Source organism: Hyperolius riggenbachi, chromosome 10, assembly GCF_040937935.1.
Source record: "Hyperolius riggenbachi isolate aHypRig1 chromosome 10, aHypRig1.pri, whole genome shotgun sequence".
Taxonomy (NCBI): Eukaryota; Metazoa; Chordata; class Amphibia; order Anura; family Hyperoliidae; genus Hyperolius; species Hyperolius riggenbachi.
Genome location: NC_090655.1, coordinates 139,040,767 through 139,066,178, shown reverse-complemented (window position 1 = coordinate 139,066,178; position 25,412 = coordinate 139,040,767). Strand labels below are relative to the sequence as shown.

Here is a 25,412-nt window from a genome sequence, read left to right as displayed (position 1 = left end):
GGTTTTAGAATATTGCTTCTTTTCCACCATGTTCTGGTATTGATCCTTAATAATATCAATTTCCTTTAAAGCTTTAACGTGTTCCTCCTTCGTTCGTTCCAAAATGATATCTTGTAAGTTGGCGGCATGTAGTAGATATGCATTTTTCCATTTCATGACGAATTTCTCGTCGTCTTGATATTCGGTTGGCTCAACATATCGTCTAAAGCCACGCGCCACCAATTTATCCTCCTTGTATTGCTGCAAGGTGGTGGCTGTCCAAAATAATAATGGAACAATTTATCCTCCTTGTATTGCTGCAAGGTGGTGGCTGTCCAAAATAATAATGGAACAATATAAAAATGAGGCCCTTAGGCAGTTACAAGATAGGGACATTTACCAACCCCTAACAGGAGACCCCACCATTCGCTATCAAAATTTACTAAGATCTCTCTTGAAAAAGGGAGTGGAAGAGGGAGTGTTGACTCCCACAATGGCCAGTGGACTGTTGCCCACATGTCCAACCAAACCAATATGGTACCACATCCCAAAGATCCACAAGTCCCGGACCAGCCCTCCGGGTCGGCCCATTGTCTCTGGCATTGGGTCGACAACGGAGCGGTTGTCCAGGTACTTGGACCACATCCTTAGACCTCTTTTGGAGGGAATCCCTTCACATCTTGCTGATACAGTGGATGTATTGAGGGGTCTTGAGGACCTGGAATGGCATGGAGGTGACCTCCTGGCGACGATTGACGTCGAGAGTCTGTACAGCCGCATACCCCATGATTTGGGGGTGCAGGCCGTCAAACTCTTTTTGGACAGGACAGACAGGAGTGAAATTTACAAGTCCTTTATCTGTGAGTGTCTTATGTTTGTGCTCACACACAATGCCTTTGTTTTTGACAAAAAATGGTACTGGCAAGTATCTGGAACTGCCATGGGCACTGCTGTGTCCTGTACTTACGCTAATCTCTTCTTGGCGTGGTGGGAAGAATTGTATGTTCACTCCACCAGTAATCCCTTTAGGGGACAACTGAGGATGTGGTCCAGGTATGTGGACGACATCCTTGTCTTCTGGTCCGGAACTTGTGGATCTTTTAGCTTATTTTTGGAGTACATCAACCAAAACAACTGCAATATGGCCTTTACAGCCATATCTAGCGATGACAAGGTTGCTTTCCTAGACTTGGAATTGGAAATTAGAAACAACAAATTGATATCCAAGGGATATAGGAAATCTACAGCATCAAATTCCCTACTCCATAAGCAGAGTTTTCACCCCGAGCATGTGGCCAAGGCGCTGCCCTATGGCCAGTTCCTCAGACTTCGCAGAAACAACGCTAGCGACACGGAATTTCGCCGTCAGTCTGAGGAGCTGGGGTGTAGGCTGGTTGCAAGAGGCTACGAGAAGCAGCTTATTCAAGAAGCCTTTAAGAAGGCTCTCTCCCAGGATAGAAAAACTCTCCTCCAAAGGAAGACAACTAAAAATACTAAGAACACTAACTATGGAAGAACCCCTTTCACGTTTGAATTTAACATAATGTCAGATGCCATTAAAAGATCTATAACCAGACATTGGGACATCTTAACGAAGGATGCAAGTTTGAAACCTTTAGTGGAAGAAGGACCACTATTCTCATTTAAGAGATCTCCAACTATAGGGTCTTCCGTGAGTAGGAGCGAATTTCGCTCCCCTGAAGGAAGTAATTGGCTGCGGGGTTACCAACCACAGGGCAACCACAGATGTGGTCGATGCAAGTCATGCAGGCAAATGGCCGTGGGTTCCAGTATTCAAATTGGCCCGGTCCGACGAAATGTATCCGCGTTCATTACTTGCAAGACCAGGTTTGTGGTGTATGCCCTGTGGTGCCCGTGCGGTAGATTCTATATTGGTGAGACCACCAGAACATTGGGAGAAAGATTCAGGGAACACTATAACTCTATAGGTTCTGGAAAGGGCTCCCCCAGAGTCATTGAACACATGAGGAGTAACCATAGGGGGGACCCCAAGAAACTCACCTTTGCTGGTATACTTCAGATCCTGCCTCCCACCAGAGGAGGGGACCGAGAAAAGAAATTGAAGCGAGAAGAGGTCCTACTGATCCTAAGGACCAATGCCATGGGTCCTTTGGGTCTCAATGACTATACTGATCTCTCCTGTTTCCTAGATCCTTAATTTGGAATCTTGCGTGTTGCAATAAGTATATAGACTATGTTTGATCCTCCTTAACTCTCCTTCCCAACGCAGTTCATCTGTGGTTTATGAATAACGTTATTTGTAATGCACGATATCTTTTTAGTCCATTTTGCCCTCCTTACTCGCTTAGGCCCGACTAGTAGGCTTGGTCGCTCCGCTTGACCGACCCCGTGTGCGGTTATTTACCCCACGGAGGTCGGCCTATGAGATGACCGAGCATATGTTGATTTTATTATGCTACACTTCCCTACTCACCACTAGTGTATAATTTATTTACCCACATAGTGATGTTCACTGTGAGTTTTCGTCCTCAGTGATTTTTGCTGCAGAGACAGCATTTCACAGATTTGCAACAGGCACTTTAGTACTTTATCTTCATCCTAACTTCCCCTGTCCTTTTTTCCTCTACTCATTTTCACTTTCACACTCCCTTTCACTTTGTACTATATTTTTTCATCACTTTTCTTCCCTGATGCTAATCTGAGGATGCTTTCTCCTAACGTAACACAAGATGGCGCTAATCCGGCCCAATCTGAGGAACTAGTGTGCACAAAAGCGTATGTTACGCTACGCTGACCAATGGGATCAGCGCGTTGTGCCGCCATGACGTCAGACGTAGCTGACACGCTATGCGTGTCAGCCGTCTGTTACAGTGAGGAAGTTCGCAGAGGGGCGGAACAGGCAGACGGAATACTTCCGCCGCACGTAACAGGCTACAAATGCCAGCAGCCTGAGCCCCCCGCCATGCAGCCTCCGTAGATGCGCAGACGTGCGCGAAACGGCCGTCAGGCTTAAACCACCAGCACCCACCGCACCACCAGGTACCCCACCTTTGTTTGAATTCATCCATTGTGCCAGCCAGCAACGTTTTGTACTTTTTGTATGTGTTTTATCCACGTCTGAGAAATAAACCATCAGCTATTTTGCAGTGCCGGTTCCCTCCGCTTTTTCATTTCTCTGCCATACTTCATAATAAGCATACAGAAAAGCTAAAGTAGGTTCTACTACTGGACATAGAGGCTACTGATCCAGCGAGAATGCAGATCAAGCTGTCATCTGATGAACTAAGTCTTTCCAATAGATGATATGCTTGTAAGATGATGCGACCAATAAGCGGCAAACTTGTAGATAAACTGTTGTCTGTAATATTGATTGGCCAATACTCACAGTTCCTAAGGAGGATATAACGGCGAATTGCTGGAGCCGCTCAATCCTGTTAGCTCCAGACGGCAGCTACGCAGGAGAGACTTGACTTACTGCTGGATGGTCACAGCAGCGTCGGGCAGACCTGCCTGGCTCCAGCGAGATGGTTGTAGAGGCTATCCCTATCATCTGTGTAGCGGCATAGCGCTGCAGGTCCACGCCTCCTTCCCCATTGGTGTGTGACGTCTCTATGGGTTAGCCAATCCCTGACGCGTTTTTAGAAGGTCCGCCTTCCTTTCTCAAAGCATTTGGATCTTCAACCATGACAATGACCCAAAGCACCAGACCAAGTTGTTCAGTACCTACAGCAGAAACAATGAAGGTGCTGGAGTGGCCAACCATCACAGTTTCCTCCTGACCTCCAATATCTTTGAGCCACTTTGAGTATTCACTTATAGATTATAGATTGAGTATTCACTTAGATTAGTCAGTGGTTGCCCAAAGTAAAATATTTCCTCTCCTTTATTTACATTCTGAAATGTATTACTAGTACTAGACTGAATGCTCAGTCGGGGATTCCTATCAGGGCTGATAACAGGCAGATTTAGCAGAGAAGAATGAAACAGAGATCAGGGTAGGTGTTTACTGTCATGTTCCCATTGATATATATGGTAACATACATGAGGGTGCTTCGTCTCTGGTTCTCTTTAAGAGGGCAAAACACAGGTAGGAATAGCTCCTAACACTACACTCACTCCATGGTTCATTCCTGGTCATCCACACTGTACTAAATAACAGGCAGATTTAGCAGAGAAGAATGAAACAGAGATCAGGGTAGGTGTTTACTGTCATGTTCCCATTGATATATATGGTAACATACATGAGGGTGCTTCGTCTCTGGTTCTCTTTAAGAGGGCAAAACACAGGTAGGAATAGCTCCTAACACTACACTCACTCCATGATTCATTCCTGGTCATCCACACTGTACTAAATGGAATTCCGAGAAGGATAGAAATCTGTCTACAAGGGTTACGCCTGTTTTGTATTAAATTACCTGATTTTGAATACACTTATTTATGCTAGTTTCACATATGAGGGTCGATTCATGATTAGTAACGCGTGAGCGATCTCCTCCTCTGCGTACTAATAAATTAGTGCAGCTTAATGATTCCCCGGCATGCTACACGCTCACATGGCAGCGTAGCGTGAATTCCTAAGCAATGGCTGATACTTTCAATAGCCGCACAGTAGTGATATAGTGATACAGTAGTGAGATATATCGCTACCATGCGGCTATTGAAAGTATCGTCTGTTGCTTAGGAACACACACTATGCTGCCACTAGCGCTCGTAACGCGCCGGGGGATCATTAAGTCGTGCTAATTTACTAGCACGTGTAATAGGAGATTACTCGCACTGTGTCAGCGTGTTAGTGATCATTAATCGACCCATGGTGCAATGTGATTGTTCTGCGGCATGAGAGCCCGAGGTAGGACAATCGCACCGCACCCACCTGTGACAGACAGGGTGATTTTCATAGTTGGAGTGGCACGGTAGCATACCACAATGTGATATAATGCATTATGGGCCATATGCAATTCACTTTTTCACCTGAGTTTTCTCCTAGGAGATAATTTTTCATCTTTGATTTAAAATAACTTTTCAGCAATTTTCAACAAAAAAAGTACCAAAAAGTAAGTGAAAAAATACTATCAATATTATTTTGAGTATGTTCTTGCTTCCTGGTGGCTTAAAAAGCATTATATTGACAAGTCACACTGCGGTGAAAGAACAAAGCCATCCAGTAAATATGGAACCAATTCATACAAGCTATATAATATATTAAAATGTAACCCACTGGGTATCCAAACAAGTATTGGATGATGCTGTCCATGGCTCTTCATCAAGGGATCTCCTATGATACAGACTTTTCAAATTATCTAATTAAACCTTTCACATTCTTAACCTGTGTCAAAATAAGATTGTCAGCATTCTCCCACATGATGAATCTCATATGGCAAGCTTGTCTGTGTGTACAACATGAGCATGATCAGCTAAGAAAATATTCCCTGCTGTATATGCAGCCAAGTAAGTGTTTTCTTTCCCGATCAATCAGAGGATTCCTCATTACAGTTTGATGCCTCACATATGAAGATCATGTGATAGTAAGCTGCAACATCAGTATCAAAAAGATACTTACAGTATTGTCTTTTTAACCCTCTTGGCGGTTCTTTAATTCTGCCAAATAGGCAGAAATACATTTAAAAAAAAAAATTTTTGTTTCATGTAAAGCTACCAGAGTGGTAGCTACATGAAACAACACTAGAGGGCGCATGTGTCCCTCTAGTGCAATCGTCACCGGCATCAATAGCAAACAGGGGAATGCGTATATAACGCGTTCCCCTGTTTGGCTTTTCCTGTCGCCATGGCGACGATCGGAATGAGGTCATGGACGTCAGCCGACGTCCTGATTCAGCCCATAGCGCTGCCTGGAAGTCATTGGTCCAGGCAGCGCAGGGCTCTGGTGGGGGGCCCTCTTCCGCCGCCGCGTGCGGACGATTGCCGCAGAGCGGCGGCGATCAAGCTGGACGCGCGGCTAGCAAAGTGCTAGCTGCACGTACAGCACTTTAAATGAGGCAAATCGCCCCACCAGGGGCTGAGATCTCCTTTGCGGCGGCTTAGAGGGTATGAAATTCATTATATATTGGTGTTAGTTGGTGCTATTCACTGTTGCTGTGATTTACAGAGTTAAATGTTCTGCGCCAAGATCTTCTGCAACTAAAGATAGCCCCCTACTTACATACACTTGAATTACAAGTGTCTCATATGTACACATTAAGTTGTTCTCATGTACAAAGTGTACTGTACTGTATAATTTGTTATAGTAGTTGTAAATTGTCGAAATTGCATCAAAGCCAATTGAAAACAATCAAAAACCATTGTATTCTGTCTAAATCCAGAGTGAAAGAAAATCACAACAATAAGTGTAATACGTAACTCAATATACAAACTCATTAGACTTACAAACAACCTCCCAGAATGTAACCTGTTTGTAAGTAAGGGAACGGCTGTATCTGGGCTATACAGAGTTTGTTGCAAAGATATATTTTATGTTGCACTAATAAGTACATATTGTATAGCTAAAGCAAAATAGCCCATACGCAACTCACATTTTCTCCTGAGTTTACTCCTAGGTGAAATTTTCACAATTTGTCATGCCACTAGCAAGCAAGACAATACTCAAAATAAGCGCTAAAGGACTTTTCCCAAACTTTTGGGTACGCTTTCAATTGCAAAATAAAGATGAAAATTATCTCCTAGGTGATAACTCAGGTGAAAAAGTTAATTGCATATGGGCCAATATATTTTATTTAATAATTTTTATAAAATCCAAAGAAAATGACGATAATAACCCAAATTAAAAACTTTAATAAATAAAACCGCCTAAAATATAACTTTATCAAGCTTGATGTGATAAACACATACAGTATATCTAAAGACAAATCACATTGCTAGGGGAGAAGACTCTGCAGCCACAATGGTGTCCCATCTTCCTTTCATGATAGACCCTCTCCTCTATAAGAGATGTTGTCGTGCAAAGCGGGAAATTTGGGTGCCCGCTATGATAAGAAACTTGGGCGCAGCCATAGATGCCATTATAAATAGCAGCTGGAATTTGGCTGCCCCCAAAAAATAGCAAATTTCACACTAATGGAACACAATAAATAACAAATTTCATACTACAGCTGCTATTTATGGTGGCAACCCAACATTATCGTAATAGCGGCAGATTGGCGGCAGGGGTTGGTTAAGGTGAGGCATAGAGGGGGGTATTTTTAAGGGTTAGGCGTGTGGGGTGGGGCAGTTAAGGTTAGGTGTGGGGGTGTTAAGGGCTAGGCATGAGGGGTGTTTTTAAGGTTTAGGCGTGGGGGGATGGATAAGGTTAGGCGTGGGGGAGGTTTAGGTTGGGCATCAGTAAGGAGAATTCTGTGTCAGAGCATTGTTAGGTTAGGTTATAGTAAGATATTGGAATTTTCCAATATATTTTACTTCAATAATTTACACTTTAGAAATGTAGAATATCGGTAAATTTTAACGATATTCTACAAGTCGATATTGGGCACCCACATTTCCTTTTTCATGAACAAGTTGAAAAAAATATAACATTACATAACTTGGGGAGAAGCCTCTGCATCTGCAATGAAGACCAGTGCTGTGAAGGGTCAGGGTTGGCAATTGTCCATCCTCCATCGTTCATCCTCCAATACAGGCCCTTCCCTCCATAACAGATGCTGTTGTGTCATGTATGAGGAGAGATCATGATGGCCACACTTCTTATATGAACCCGTGCAGTGAGGTTCACCATTACAGAGATGACATGTGAATGTTGGGGTGCCTCAAAGTTTTGCTGGGGGGGGGGGGTCAATATGTATTTATGACCCTGAGAGAGATATACTTTATTAAATTGAATACCAAATGGTAACAATGAACTAAAAGATAATATGATGAGCTACATTTGGGTACTTAAGTTGTCATTTACCCTTAATTACCTCTCATGAATTAATGCAGTTGTATTTTCTTAAAATGTACACAATTGTTTAAAAAAAAAAAACATCTAAAGTACAGCTCAATTATAAAGTGGGAGGCTCTGGACAATTTGCGAACCAAGAAGACGAATGTCTGGCACTGCTGTGGCTTTCAATTTGTTTTGGTGCTGACACCTCGGCTTTGTACATATAACAGTGAGCAAGGGTCCACAAACCCGTTGGATGGTGAAGTAGTGGGTGCAGGGCACTGGTGGTATGCCTGGCTGACAGCCGTTTCGCGCATAAGAGCTTCTGCAAAGGCAAGTTCCACCCTGTCTTCAGAAGAAGCTTACATGAGCGAAATGGCCATCAGGCAAACCTGAACCTATCTACTTTGTAAAGTACAACTCAAAGCACCACATCTGTAACCACAATTTTCTCCAGCAGAATAATCTGATTGTAACTGATGTTGAAAGTATTCATTGGACACTGACTCCTCCACACTTGCAATCCATATTCTCATTTGCAGAAGCGGAGTGCATTTTCTCTACACCATTGGTTCACCTCTGTGTGCGTTAGTTTTTTTCCCTGCCCCCTATTATTAAAACACATCACTTTTTGTAATAAAAAGCAGCATAGAACTTTTAAAAACACAATGCAAAGTGCAAAAATGCAGGTGTTTAAGTGGAAGATATACAATGGTTTTCTATGGAATGGGAGTGGTGGAATGGTATGTGCTATACATTTAAGACAAGAACATGAATAAAAGGGCACATTAACCACCGCGTTAGTAGTAGAAAGTAATAGTTTCTATAATTACATTTGTTCTTTTTCTTTCCTCTACTGCCCTCCTTATGTCTGCTTTAATTAAGAAATTGAGATGGCCAATGTACTCTGCTTGTCAGGATGGAAATATGTTTTGAGTGACAGCCAGTGGCTCAAAAACTTGTGAGCAAATTACATCAGAATGACAAAAATATTAACAGTTTTATTTCTCGGCAGGTGTATGTCTCTTTACAACATGTATTCTCTCTATGCAGAGTCAGGGTCATAATGACATTTTTATTTCTGAGAATCTATGAAAGTAATTGCTAAGTGAGGAGCAGTGACCTAACTGTATACAGTAACATTGTTTTTTCATATCTTCGGTACATGATTGGATGTGCGATGTAAGCAAAGCTTCATTTCACTGCCTCTCACTGCAAATCTTTCTTGAGTAAATCCCGCCTACTAAATGTCTGAAGTCTGAAGGAATGTTAGATTCTGATAACTGTAGGATGATACATTGATAATCTGCTCACTGAAGAAGTTGAAAGTTGTAGTTTTACATTGTTAAAGGTGTCAGGCAAAAATATCTCAGATGACTCTAACATTACTGGGCTACCTGTATGTTTGAAAACATCAATTGTGTTTTTAATATATATTTTATGTACTATATTTTAAACATTAAACCTTAATTGTATGCAATATTGAGCTTTAATTTTGGACAGTGTTTAAATGTGTTAGAACCAAGGTTGTCACCTCATCCCTTTAAATACCAGCACATATGAATTATACATGCCTTGGGGCTAGTTAGATATATGCAATTTAAAGAGAACCTGAACTGAAAATAAAAGTCAAAATAACCATACACAGGTCATACTTACCTCCCATATAGTCTACTGCTCAATCTCTTTCTCCTCTCCTGCGTCCCATTTGTCCACTGTGATCAATGGAATTCTCCATCTTCCATTTTAAAAATGGCCATTACCCCATAACTGCTTCCTGGCCAGCTCACTGTTAAACTGTAATATCACCCACTTGAGCCATCGGGAAGCATGGACATTACCTTACACATTCAGTTGTAACTGACAGCTGCTGATATACAACTGACAGCAACTGTTATATTTCAGTTCTGACAAAATATTGTCAGAACTGGAAAGGATCACCTTAAGATAAAATGGTGAGCTTCTGAGAGAAACTGATGGTGAGGTTAGTATGTAATTTTCATTTGCAGCTACGTCATGTGTTTATTTTAAATAATTTTACTCGCTTCAGGTTCCCTTTAAGCACTGATTATGTGTGAGTAGCCCCAGAACCTGTATAACTTAGATGTGTTGGTATTTAACCTCTTCAGGACCATAGGCTTGCACCCCCCCTAGTGACCAGGCTATTTTTTACTATTTAGGCCACTGCAGCTTTAAGGGCTCACTGCAGGCTATACAACTCAGCACACAAGTCATCTGCCCTTTTCTGCCCACCAACAGAGATGTTTGTTTATTTTTTATTTATATTTTTTTAAAATACATTTTACTATTTTTTATATACCATATTCTATATTCACCGCGCCCTCCCTCCTCCCGCTAGCCAATGACAGCGATCGGCTGTCATAGGCATAAGTGGAAATTCACCGGGAACTGTCCGCCGGCAAACTGTTCAGGCCATCTTTATTAACAAGACCAAATCATAACCCAGAGAAGTTAGGTAAAGAGTTCGGGTAACAGGGACTGGTAAAAAAGTAAGATAATGCAGCAAGGCACACAATGTGCTGAAATTACAGCATAAGTTCAGGAATGCCAAAAGCCGGTTTGTTTTGAAAGGTTCCTGTTCCCAAACACTTCCTTATATGCAAGACATTATATGTTCAATTGGGGAGGTTTCCAGACTGTATTTCTTATTTTGAACAGGAGGTGGTGCTGGCTTGCTTCTATTGAGAACTTGAGGATAAAATCTGCAGGAAAGTAAGCATCAGGACGAGAAAAAAGTTGGATATATCACAGGGTCAGCTGCTGCTATAAGAAAGTTCTGAAACAGATAGCAGGAGCACAGAAAATTATAGCAGGTCTAGAAGGAGCAGACCATTGCACTTGGGACCCATCCATGACAAACAGATGTTTACAAGGATTTGCAGTATAGAAACAATAGGCAAAGGAGGTGCGTAAAGGGTAATACTGTGGCAAATTCAATCATTGACCAGAACAGGGTGTCATACTCAATCACATAAGGGGGCAAAATCTAAAACGTAGTCTATTTAAATTATTTATTAATATATTACATTTATTGAGCATGCTAAGAGTGACAATGTTTAAACTAGAAACAATGACCTCAATTCACTAAGCTTAACTCCTGTCTTTAATAACTCTTCTGAGCTGTTTTACAGTTATCACAATTATATCACCATGGTGATAACTGTAAAACATCTCAGAAGAGTTATTAAAGACAGGAGTTAGGCCCCGTTCACACTTGCGTTTTGCCATGCAAACGGACCGGATCCTGATCGGATCCTGATCGGATCAGGACCTAATCTGGATAGGAACCGTACGGTTCCGATCCGGATCCGGTCCGTTTGCATCAGGCATGCATCAGGCTGCCATCCGGATCCGTGGGCAAAAAATAGCAAAATTTAAATAAAAAAATGTTGGGGTCAGCAGAAGGTGCACCTGTAGAATCAGGTTCCTCCGCTGTAGGCCTCATCTCCACCTCCGACATTCTGCCAAACAGCTCCAGCACGTCTGTCACTGCTGCTCCACTCCAGACATGCTTGGCCCATGTGTCCCCATCCGAAATGGCCACTTGGATACGCATAGGAAGTGGGGTAGAACGTCAGGTGTTTGTAGGCAGTGTGTTCTGTGCCTTCCATTTCCCATTGGTTTCTGTGTTCCGGATGGTGCTGTCAGGCTCAGGTCCGGCTCCGGTCCGGGTGCGTGGGCCGGAGATCCGGACCCAAAACATAGCGCATGTTGGAAAAGTGTCCGGAGTCCGGATCCGGTCCGGCTCCGTACTGTACGGAACGGACACGTGTGAACGTCCGCATAGCCTTTGCATTGCTATGCGGAACGTACGTTCCGTTTGTACAGTATACGGTCCGGATCCGGCCCGGCGAATCCGGACAGGGAACGCTAATGTGAACCGGGCCTGAAGCTTAGTGAATTGAGGCCAATGTCACTGGTGTGGTCTTCTGGACGGGAATGTAGCATACTGTCATCTTCAGCAAGAGAATAGAGAAGATGAGGAGCATCAATCTGTGATGTATACTTTATGCCATGATGATGCTCACAGCAAATGGGAAATTACATTTATAGTATAGATGCTAAAGTGGGTACTATAGTTATCAGCTCCCAACAACTCACATCTGTTTCACATAAAATGAATGCTTGCTTGCAGCTTTTGGAAGTATGGAAGGGAAGCGAAATTAAGCTGTGCTTTTAAATGCATGCCACGTATGCATGCATATTGCAGACCTGTCCTCTACCTGTATGAGAGCAATCACAATGGTGGATGGGAAGAGTGAATGCACGTAAAGGCACAGGGCAAAAAATCATGTGCACATGCTATGACCTGACGTCTCCATGGAAACACCAGTCACCACTGGACAATTACTTGGTGTCCTACTATATTGTAAGTTACAGTTTGCAGTGAGCATGTATACAGCACAGGTTGTTGATCTCCATTTACTTCTTTCTTTTGGTACGTACAGTCATGCATATTTGAAGCTCTCGTGAGCCACGGAAAGTTGAAATTGATATCCACAACCTAGAGATTCCCAAGTAAGGGTGCATACCATACACACATCCAATTTTGATTGGACGATGACTGACAAAATTTGACTACCTCCCTGTAGTATTAAAACTGTTGGTCCTCAAACTACATGGAATTGGTAAAATTGGCCAATCTTTAGACAGCCAAAACGGGATGTGTATATGCACTTTAAGAATGTATACTTGCCTGGAGGACTGGTTTCTAGGATGCACTTAAAGATGGTAACAGTAGCTAAGAGCAAAACAGGTTGAGGAAAGGAGTTGCAAAGGAGAGAAAGAAATTCAAGAAAGTCCTGTATGTGAGAATGAGAAGGGGTCACTAGATGAGAGGAGATTAACATTATCAGAGCAGATGTTGCATGTAAGATGGAATCTGTATATAAAAGCAGATACATAATATTGCAGGAGTTGGGAAAGCATGAGGAAATACACAGTTTAGACATGCCTTGCGTAAAGAAAGAACGAACATATGGAATGTTTTTTAAAGGACAACTTGAAGTGAGAAGAATATGGAGACTGACATATTTATTTCTTTCTAAACAATACCAGTTGCCTGGCGGCCCTGTTGATCTAATTAGCTGAAGTAGTGTCTGAATCACACCAGAAACAAGCAAGCAGCTAATCTCCTCAGATCTGACAATAGTGTCAGAAACACCTGATCTGTTGCATGCTTGTTCAGGGTCTATAGCTAAAAGTATTATAGGCAGAGGATCAGCAGGATCGCCAGGTAACTGATATTGCTTAACAGGAAATAAATATGTCAGCCCTCATATCCCCCTCACCTCAGTTGTCCCTTAAGTGGGCATGAAAGAGATGGTTAGAGTGATGAAGTAAGGTATTAATGAAAGACCTGAGCCAAACATTATACGTAGGCCATTATTAATGGGCAGGGCAGTAGAATCTTCTGGTGAACAAAATTATTTTACATCTATAGCTTTAGATGTATAAAATTGCATAACATGTTATGAAATAATACATCATATAACAAAGATCTTAGTTCATATATTTAAAGAACACAGTGTAGGCCTCAGTGGCATAAAATGCACTGCCTTTTACTGTATTCTTTGTACCAGTTTCCCTGCCAATAGTCCTGCCCTCAGTGTTTGAGAGTTTTCATGTTCCCTCAGTATTACATCACTGTGAAGGGGACTGCAGAGCAATGCTCAGTGATGCATGGCAATGCACAGTGGCCCATGTGGTAAAATGAGGAAGGGCTCTTACGCACAGTATTGGTAATGCACATCAAAGGGTAGGCATGGTGAGCCACACTAGAAGTTATGCTGTAAACAAAGGCTTTTATAAAGTGCTACGTGTTTTAATAAGCCTGAGATATGAGGCGTTGCTCTGATCCATAAGTAAAGGGCATGTTCTTCTGTAAGATTATGATGAAAATATACAGTAATTCATCATATTTCACAGAAATAGTCACACCCATGTTATATTATATAGAATGGAAACCAAAAAATATTCTAATAGTAGACATCAAGGTAAAATCCCACTTCACCATGGAAGCTGAAGTTATAGTTGCATATAAATATTGCCATATGTCTTTCTTACAATTACCTGTTAATAATGTGTAATGAAATTCAGATCTATCCTTCCATTTGCACTATTATTTTTCTCTTTTCTTTCCATAAAAGCAGAACTCAGCTGCGTGTTGAAGGGATTTGATTTCAGCCATGTTCACATAAACTGTGGTCTAGGATTACCCTCAAACACTGTTTCCACTTTGCCCATCTGCACCTCTGGAAAACATCTACGCGTGTAAATTTCTCTCCAATAAGTCTGCAGTCTTGCTTTGAGCAATAAACTTTCCCGACACTTGAGCTTATATAAGAAAGTCTGCTATACAGGGTATCAATCACATTAGAAGGACTGATTCTGTCTGAGATGCTGTAAGCTTATCAGTGTAATTAAGCTACTTTCCCTAGTGCTACATCTATAAGCAAGCAATGTATGCTATCAAGACTACTTTGGATTTTTTTGCAGTTTCTTCAATCCCCATTTTATGTTACTATAAGGTAATTAATTAGTCAAGCTATTCAGGCTATATTTATTTATGTGCTGATTACTGTAATGTCTGCCTTTTGTAATAGAACTGTCTTTATACCACTCAGTAAATAACTCGTATCCAGCTATAATCAGTAGTCTGCGGCCAACTGGCTGAGGGGTGGAAGTTCAAGATGGCTGACTGACAAGCTGCAATATTAAAGGTGCACATACAGCTAGCGATTTGGGCCGCCGATCGACCAAGAGATAGATCTCTCTCTGATCAAATCTAATCAGAGAGAGATCTGTTAGCCGCCATAAACTGCAGGCTGATTCCCAATGGATTTCAACATGAAATCTTGCGGGAATCAGCCTTGTGACGCTACCACGGCGCCTCGCCGCCCCTGACCGCTGTCCTGCTAATATTTTATTTCCTCCCCCCAGTGCCAGTGCAGCTATACTTCCTGCCGCCGTCCACGTTGAGGGTCCTGGTGCACTTTGGCCCCGAATGCGGAAATAGGGCACGGATGCTCAGCGCAGATGGCGCGACAGGTGAAGTATAACTGCACGGGCCCCGGGAGACATAAAACATTCTGGCCATTGCCATCCAGAATCACACCGCAGTGCAATTTGGTTGGCAAGCCATAAAAGAAAAAGGCATCGTTTGCCCACCCAACTCACCTGCAGGGACATTCTGCAGATTTGGGCTCTAGGGAAAACGGGCTCCTATACAAATCCTTGACAGGTTTTTTGAAACTACTAAATCCATAGGGGATTTTAAAGGAACATTTTTGACACAGCAATTTATTTGTAAATTAAACCCTGAAGCTAACAAAATGTTATCAATGTTATATCTTCAATAGATATCATTTTACATTGGAAGAAAAGAGTTCCCATTTCTCAATCACCGTGACTCCTTGTGATGTACCTATTGAATGGAGTATTCTGCAGTACAGAGTATCACATGCCTTTCATGGAAGGGCCGCAGGTATGACTACATGAGGCAAACTGATAGCTATCCTATGTAATAATTTACATGTGTCCCTGTATCCTGTCCATGTCCATGTTATATATACATATAAAGTTAAAGGAACACTATCAATTAACATATTTTTTTCAGTTGAGATAGGAATTATTTGGGAAGTGCTGTTAAGTACGGGTGTATACATTTGACTGCTTATCTCTTTGTTTACTGCTATCAATATCCTTTCACACTTTAGTGATGACAAAATCTGATGGACTACATCATGAAGGTGGGGGGGGGGGGGGGAAACCCTCACACTGCATCTGTTAATCCTGTGTGTGTGAGAAAGCTCTCGGCAGCTGTCTGTCTCTGGCTGAGCTGTCTGCAGAAAGCAGGGGAAATGTATCTTATGTGCAACATAAACATTTGTAATAGTGTGTGAAACCTGGTACCAGATGCATTTCATACAACTCTGCTTCAATATTACACTGTTCTTAGCATGTCAGTTTGCAGAGATTAACCTATGCAAATCAGACATTCCAAATGTAGCTAAAATCTACACACAGTGAATGACACCTTTTGCCTCTGATTTTTAACATAAAAAGTAGGGAAATGTTTACACAGCTACTTAGACATTCTTTGTACACTGTCATTTTATAGCACTTGGTTTGATAGTGTTCCTTTAGGTTATTTAATGTCACACAAAAATGTTATTGTCCTGTATATACCATCTAAAAGTGATAGTGAAAGATAATCTCATTCAGAAATTGGAATTCATGAAACAAATAAAAGCCACTAGAAATTAATCAGTTAAGGTGCATACTCACGCATAATATCATTCACCCATAGGGGTTAAGACTCAATTACTTGGAGAACATTTTAGAGCCTGAGTGCTGTACAGATGCATCATTAAGCTACAGCTAAGCTTCCCATTTTGTTGCTATGGAGAGGGGAAGAGGGACCACAGTGGGGCACTCTATAAATCCGTCTGGCAGACATGGTAAGGAGGGGAATAATGTGCTTGTACTACAAAACCCCACCTTCTGGATCAGTGGAATTTTGCAGTTGGTTCCAAGGTAGTCCACACTGATGGGCATTATATTATATGAAATAGAATATAATAAGGGCATGCACTACCATTTTAGTTGTGTCCTGTGTAAAAAATAAGGCGAACATGGAAGATATTTTTTAGTTAGAGTTGACAGGCTGTGGTTTGTGGATTTATATAAAGTTTGAAAAAGCAGCTGAGTGAAGATAGGACAGCGTTTCAGAAACATGTCGTAGGTGGTGATGGTCCTTGGGGGAACCTTTTGAGTTTACAATATAGAGGAGAGTGGCCATCTTTGGTGACGCCATCATGTATTGGTTTTGAGCACTTTAAGGAGGATTTATGGAATTATTCAAACAAAGATGTTATACAGGTATATGATCTATGCTTCTTTAAAGATCAACTAAATGCAAAAGCAATCAGAATAACAAATTAATATAAGTAGAAAATAGAAGCAAGGTGGATTATCACATTCACTATATTACATGTATCTACATGAGGAGGTTGCACATTGTAGGTCACAGGAAGTAGATGTGACAATTTTAAGACCTCAACTCTAATAACAGTATATAATCTCGAGAGGTCTTAAGTTTGTATGAATAGGAGCACTGCAGCAGACGCCTCTGAAGGCACCTATACTCTACCCATGTTGCTTTTAAGGCACTGTATATTGACCCGAGGAAGCAGACCAAGACCCATGAAATGCGTTGTCTAATTGTGTTTTGAACAAAAATTTCCATTTGAACAGATGTCCTTATCTTTTGGAGAGGTAAGTGATTGCTTCTCTTTATAATATTGAATATCATTAGATATATAATTCCTCTATACATCATGCACCTCCATCCCACTACTTTACTAAGAAAATATTTGTGCCTATTATTGGGCTTTAAATTGCATAAAGGTCATATATCCATATTGAAACCAATATGGCATAGTGAAGTACCACAAGCAGAACTTAGGTCTAACATGGTGAGTACAGATTTTTTGTTTTAATTGAAAAAAACCAAAACATTGTACATTATCTATCTCTGACCTTTACTTTAAAATTGCAAAATTGCAACAATTTTGGACAGTTCTAAAATAAATTGGCTTAATGACATGTTGTGTTCTTTTGTCATAGAAAAATACAGACCCTTTGACGATTTAAAGGCTCTGTCTTACTACAAGACCGTTTCTACACTTTTTCATTACAAAGGGAACTCAGTCGAGAACTACGTTGGCACTTCCTTGCATTCTTCACTCTTCGTCCTAGAATTTCTTTCAACTGAAAGAGACACTCATATCTCAGTGTATCTTACAACCGATTTGGCTCGTGGTAACCTATTTCCTGAGCTTCCAGGAGACCCTCGCATTGACATCAGTTCAGTCAGCCACAACTCTGTTTCCTTGGTCTGGAAACCAAGTCCATCTGTCACAAAGCAGAAGGAGAGCATTCAGTATTGCGTTCTTGTCAATGAAAAGCATAACTACAAAAGCCTGTGTGCTGCTGACACTGCTATACGATCTGCAAGCAGAAAGTGGCCAAAGTTAGCAAGTTATCCCATTTCACAGTATCTGGATGACCATCGGGTTATTCTCCTTTCAAACAGTGATATAAGTGTTATTCAGAAATCCAACAATGTAGATGTAAGACAGATGTGTATCGGCAACAAAAATACATATACTGTTTCCAACTTGAGTGCTAACACTCAGTATTACTTTGATGTGTTTGTTGTTAATCTCTTAACAAATGCTAGCGCTGCTTACACGGGTACTTTTGCCAAGACTTGGGTAGAGCCAAAACCCAAAGTTATGCCAATGAAAGATGGTAAAATAGTTCAGATTACTTTTGATGGCAAAAAACAAAAACTTTACAGCTTCCAGTATCAGGCTTTGCATAAGAAGGTGCAGTTCACATTTCAGACATGTAGAGGCCAAATCCGAGCACAGATTTCAAGAAATGGCAAATTGCTTGTCTCAGAAACTATTCAAGGTTTAAGACACATAACTCTGAAAGGGAAAGTAATGGACAAATACTTTGCAACGTTCAAAACATCGGATGCAACCTCAAATACCTCTGCAATGATCCAGGCTTCATCTCATGTCCACAAGTCCCTGTTTCCATTTTTCCCAGCAAGCTTGAAAATTAAATCCTTCAACAAACTGAGAACCTGTGACTCAATAACAATTGCCTGGCTTGGCACACAGGAAAGGAACATGTATTGTGTCTACAAGAAGAAGATACAAGAGCATCAAATGTGGAGAGAAATGGGCAGTGCTGACCAGTGCTTGGGACCTGAATCTCGGCCAAGATCTGAGAAAGTTCTTTGCAAATACTTCCATGATATCAATGTACAGAGGGCAGTAACTGCAGAAACCATTGGTGGTCTAGAGAGGGGCGCATTATATCTGTTTGATGTGTATCTTGTTGGCTCTTCGGGAGTTCTTGTTAGATATCATAGTAAAGCTGTTAGGACTAGGAAAAACTGTTGAAGATAGATATTTGAATTGCTTAGTTTTCTATACGATAACAAAAAATGATAGATAAGAATTTCCCAAAATAGGAGGTTCCCTTTTACTTTCTATTGAGGTTTGTTCTGTACATATCAATAAAGTAAACTCAGGTCAGACAATAAAGGCATTGAAAGCTAAACCTTATGGTGGCCATACACGGTACAATTTTTTCATCCAATCTTACCATTTCTATGTATATAAGGGAACTGCCTAAGTTATCCTTTCAATAAATTCACTTAATTTACCCTTATACTACATAGAAATGGTAAGATTGGATGAAAAAAATGGTACCATGTATGGGCACCATTAGGCAGACATATAAATGCTCAGTTTTTTTTAATCATTTTTAATCTGTCCAACCGGTCCTTACAGCACAGCAACACAGAAGAGGAAGTAAAAGTAGTTCAGTTACCATCAACTTTATTTATTTTGCAGGTGAGCAGTGACTAGGAGTAAAGTCATTCTCTCAGTACTGATTGGACAGTGCAGGCCATAAGCTAGGATACAAGCTCTTTTGCTGTTTCATGGCACTGTGGCAACACAAGACAATAGTCTAATTGGTTCACAGTGCTTCATACCCCTTCCTAGGGTGTGAGCACAGGTTTACACGATGCTGATATGGAGACAGAACGTGTAGATTCAAATGGGTGCCACAGTAATTTGGGTGCCTGAGAAAGCCGCTAGTGGAAAATGGTTAAAACTACAGATATTACACTGCTTAATTTTGATAGTAAAATATTGTTAATTCTTGCTGATATCTTACTAACACCAAACCTAACCCTGTTCTCACATGAACCCTCCTCTACCAATACCTAAACCTATTCGATCCCACCACTGCAAAATTTGCTGATATTCATGCCTAACCCTAACCTATTCTCACACAAGCCTTCCTTCTACCAATGCCTAACCCTGACTGACACCCCCCACCACAAAATTTGCTGATATTTATGCTTAACCCTAGCCTACTCTCACACGAGCACTCCCTCTACTGATGCCTAACCCTAATTACTCCCCCCGACACAAATATTGCTGATATTTATGTCCAACCTACTCTCACATGAGCCCCTCCTCTACCGATGCCTAACCCTACCTGATTCCCTGCCACACAAATTACACATATTTACACCTAAACCTATCCTCACATGATCTCTTTGTCTGCCGATGCCAAACCCTATCCAATCCCCCACACCCCAAAATTCACCAATCTTTACGCCTAACCTACTCTCATATGAGCCAACCCTCTACTGATGTCAAACCCTCCCTGATCTCCCCGCCACAAAAATTGCAGATATTTATGCCTAACCCTGTTCTCACATGAGCTCTTCAATCTAAATCTAACCAATTCCCCGACCTCCAAAATCAGCAATATTTACACCTATTCTACTCCCACACGAAGCCTCCCTCTAATGATGCCTAACCCTAACCGATCCCCCAATAACATTTCCACCGATAAACGTACCTCTTCAACTCATAAATGTATTGGGCGCTAGCTGCCTAATCTCAGTATTTATCGGGCGCTGGAATAGCCCCATTTCACATTCTGTCCATGGGGAGCCGATTTTGAGACAGTGCCCCCGGGACCCAAATTACCTACTTCGAACAAAACTGGGTTTCATACTAGCTGTATTTTGTCCAGAATTTTTTGAAATCTGTATAATATTCAAAACTTGATTTGTCTTTAGACTGACAGACATGTTGGATTCAAACAGTTAAAAAAGTCAGATCTCTTTAAAGAGAACCTGTACTGAGTAAAAATATTTAAAATAAACACATGAGGTAACTTCAAATGAAAATTACATAGTTACCTTGCCATTAGTTCCACTCAGAAGCTCACCATTTTCTTCTGACAATAATCCCATCCAGTTCTGACAATATTTTGTCAGATCTAAAATATATCAGTTGCTGTCAGTAAAATATCAGTTGCTGTCAGTTATAGCTGAGAGGAAAACGGATGTACCAGGCAATGTCCATGTTTCCCTATGGCTCAAGTGGGCGATGTTACAGTTTAACTGTGTGCTGACCAGAAAGCTGTTATGGGTAATGGCTATTTTCAAAATGGAGGACGGAAAATTCCCTTGATCACAGTGAACAAACAGGACGCGGGACAGGAGAAAGACACTAAGGAGTAGACTACATGGAAGGTAAGTATGCCTTGTGTATGCCTATTTTGACTTTTATTTTCAGTACAGGTTTTCTTTAAGTTTCTCTCTGACCTTACCTGAGCACCATAGGCAAACAAATATGCATTCCTGCCACTTTGCACAATATTTCATTTCCACTCTTTATTACACAGATTCAAAATGCCATCTTTTTACTGTGTTTTGCCTATTACATGTTCATTTCAGCATCTTGATTGACTATCCTTTGCAAGCAGAATTTCAAAAACCATGGGTTTCCATTCAGTATAAAATTGCAGCCTGTTGGGAGACTTCTTTTGCTAATGCTATATAATTATTTTCATCTTATCAAGCTGATGATGATTAATCATTACATGGAAAATGAAATGACCAGATCTTTGTCGAAACCTTCCTGTCATTGTTTTCTATAATGTAATGTTGTTTATCATTTAGGTTTCCTTATGTATGTTTAATACAAAAAAAGAGAATCTCACCTAATATATGGAAATAGTTATGATAAGCAAAAAAACCCACCCAAAAACAAGACACCAGTTTCAAGTTAACTCGAACGGCTTAAAAACATGTATCCTTATACCCAATTAACCTCTGTGGTAAATGTAGGAATAGAATGATTTTTTTTCCAGTCAAGGATCATTCCACCGACCTTAAATCTTTGCTAAGCTATCCTGTCACAAGATCCTTTATGCACTGTTAGATGTTTAGTCATTAATGGGCTGGCATTACAGGGAGTTACCAGCGAGGCAGGTAAACTGGGCGTTGGCCCCCGACTAGCTCATTAGGCACCGCTATAGACTGCAATGTACATTTGCAGCTATGGAACACTGAGTGTTTCATTGGATGCCAGCGCCACCTGAGTTTAGGTATTTTATAGCCAAACTCTATCTATTGTCGGGTGGGGGTGACAATTGTCAACAGGGCTTTGCTATTATACAGCCGAACTCCAGATAAGCTACGTTGGGGGTGACAGTTGGTACCGGGGTTTAACTGTTGTATAATTCCACAATGGTTATAACGCAGATTTAGCCAAGTAACAGTATTAGCTTTATGTAGCGGACTACAGACACCACTTCTAGTTTCCCAAACACAACAGCACTTTAGAGAAGATCCTCCTAAAACATGCATGTCAAACTCCGGCCCGAGGGCAAAATCTGGCCCTCAGAGCCATTAAATTTGGCCTTCAAGTTTGCATTTGTTTGGCCCACTGTAGACCACCAGGGAAGCTATATTGGAGGTGGAGCCCTAGAACACCAGGAAAGCCATATGGGGGAGGTAGGAGGAAAGCACTAAACACTAGGGAACTGTATAGGGGAGGGTGGGAGCCACTAGACACCAAGGATCTGTGTATGGGAGGGAGGACCACTAGACACCAGATAACTGTATAGGGGAGAGAGGAGTACTACTAGACACAAGGGAACTGTATAAGAGTTCGAGGGGAATAATTAGACACCAGGGAACTTTATAAAGTGGCCAGTAGACATTGAGGTTGGGCCGCAGCTGGGTCCCAGTGTTCAATGTCGGCCCACTTTGTATTTGAGTTTGACACCCCTGTCCTAGAAGAAGAGGAAAATCTATCTTTGACAACTGTTGCTGGCTTCGCTTGGCCTACTGGTTAGACTAGTCCAGTATTCTTGTTCTGATGACAAATGTAACATCTAATTTTCTGTCTTGGTGTCAAATTTCACCACAATACACAGCATCATCCCAGAGTAGACAAAGAGGCAGATTTAAACTATTCTCTGTGCTATACAAAACCAGAATAACTAGTAAAAAGCAAACAAAAAGGTAAACCTTGGCTAATTCACTAACCCTCCCCTTCTATGTCTAAAACTAACCCCCCACCTACACCTAACACTAGCCCCCTTTTACGCTTAATTAGTTGCTCTCAGTTATAACTGAAAGAAAACTGAATTTTAAAGTAATGCCCATGTTTTCCTATGGCACATTTCACACCTAATGTGTTTTAACTGAAATCTCTTTCACAATGCATTGCTATGGAAAAAATACGTACCAACGCACACTAACGCATACCAACTAACCCTCCAGTATCTATTTCTAAAACCACCACCCCCACCTACTCCTAACAATAACCCGTCCCTATCTATACCTAGCACTAACATCCCACCTTAACCTACTCCTAACAGCAACACTCCCCTGCCTATGCCTAGCACTAACCTCTCCCCACCTACTCCTAACACTAACCCACCCCATCTATGCCTAAAACTAACTGCCAAACCCCACCTACTACTAACACTCCCCTATCAATACCTAGCACTAATGGGCACTAGCATAAGCATCCATGTAAAATGCTGGTAATAGCAGCTATAACTGTAAATTTGGCACCAACCACTATAGAAATTCTTGGTGCCCAAATGTACTGTTTTAGCAACTATTACTAGCTTTTTACATTGGCATGTATGGCATCACCCAAATTTACTGTTGTAGTTGCTATTACCAACTTTCTACATGGGTGTCTATTGTCTCTCCCAATTTTACTCAGTGCCTCCTGCAGCCAAATTTACTGCTTCGACTGCACCACATGTCCAACAATGACATGTGTGGGGTTACAAGTGCTGCAGCATTAAATTGCAACCAGAAGGAGCACATATATCCGAGCCCAGCATGCAGTTCAGCCATCCGTGTGAAAGAGACCTTCATTTACCAGGTTCAACATATCAGTGAATTTAACACTTTTTTTTTTCAATACCATTTACTTGCTTTACTTGTCATCTCACCTGAGTGGCATAAGCTTAACATTACATTAACAAATGACCATAATAGAATGAAATGACACATTTACCTGACACTACAATTTTCTCTTGTGATAATGTGAAATTCCTCATCAACAGAGCCAGCACTAAAGCATTCTACCAAAGATGTTGAAGTCAAATGAATCATGTAGCTGCTATAGTCACGTAAGCTGCATCGTAGCTGCATAGTACATTGCCATGTCGCATAGTTCCTAAGAGATTTTCTAAGGTATTTAAAGATGTATGTATTATACTGTTACCAATGGAGAATTTCCGTTGTAGCAAGCGTTAGAAATCTGTCATTTTTTTATGTGTGTATTTAAATATTTCCTGCTTTGCTGTAGTGTTCTGTGTTATATTCTGCACCGCATCTTATAGGATAAAAATATATTTATGTCTGAGTCGCCATTCTTTATGGGATTTGTCTGTCTATATCTCCACAATGCTGTATGCTGTATGTCTCCGAATGTGAATGTTTTGTATTAAAATTTCATAATCCCATTGTGAGCACCATTGAGTGGGCTGTTGAAGTACAAACTTTGTTGGTACGGAGATCAAACTGACAAGCTTCCATTTGGGACTTTACATCACAGGAGAACTATTTTAATTTGTTGGAGGGAAGACTGACTGGGGCTACACACGGTTACGGCCATCACGAGTGCAATTACTTTATAACGATGCAGAAAGTAGCGAGTTTCTATGCAATCATAAATAAATATTTGGTTTCAGAGCAGTCTGCAGAACAGCACTTGGGAAGATAGTATTTCAGAACCTGCAGCACAAGTAATATGAAATCGATATACACTGAAATAGCAGCGCTGAAGGATATTTATCCTGGTAAAGAGTAAAGAGCAATCAGGATGCACAAAATTCTGCAACTCCGGGAAATCAGTTAAATATCAGGTTCAATCCATCTTGTAAAAGGCTAATTTGGTATTTGGTTTTGGGATTTGGTTTGGCAGGGTTACCCACACAAATAGTGCAGACATCTGTACATATGGTCACACACGAGCACAAGCAGCCACTCGAAATGCTTCTTATTTCCTGGTTGGAGGTACAGCATAGTGGCTGTACCAGACTCCTATGCAAAATCTGTTTTCAGTTTTGATCCTCAGGGAACTATTTATTAAAAAGCACAAAAAGGCATAGTGATTATTTTGACTTTGCAATCTGTTCTTCTGCCTTTTACTATTTACTAAAGAGAATCTGTACTCTAAAATTCTTACGATAAAAAGCATACCATTCTCTTCATTATGTTCTCCTGGGCCCCTCTGTGCTGTTTCTACCACTCCCTGCTGCAATCCTGGCTTGTAATTGCCAGTTTTAGACAGTGTTTACAAACAAAAGACGTGGCTGTTACCAGCTTGTGATAGGCTGTGGAGAGGGAGTGTATAGCTTCTGCCAATAACAGCAGGCATCACATTCCTGCCTGAGCCCGACAGAGCCGACAGAAGAGAGAAGATTAGATTATATAAGAGAGATAACACAGCCACTGTGCAACTAGAAAAGGCTGCAGTAAGCCAGACCACATTTGAACATGTATAGGAACTTATAGGATAGAAGAAATAAGGCTGAACATTTTGTTACAGAGTCTCTGTAAAGCTGTTGTTAGATGTCGTTCTCCAAAAACAAATATGGTTGTCAGAACCCTGAATGTCATCTGATGAAG

General features: G+C 41.1%; 1 protein-coding gene across 1 annotated transcript in view; it reads left to right on the top strand.

Annotated features, from left to right (window-relative positions):
• The window catches only part of LOC137536212 (protein NDNF-like), a 61,709-nt gene extending 37,449 nt beyond the window's left edge, over positions 1-24,260 (top strand). The window contains exons 3-4 of the mRNA XM_068258323.1: positions 15,217-15,341; positions 17,486-24,260. Of these exons, the coding sequence (XP_068114424.1) occupies positions 15,217-15,341; positions 17,486-18,837 (1,477 nt within the window). The 3' untranslated portion in view covers positions 18,838-24,260. The remainder of the gene's footprint in view (positions 1-15,216; positions 15,342-17,485) is intronic.
• Positions 24,261-25,412: the final 1,152 nt, after the last annotated feature.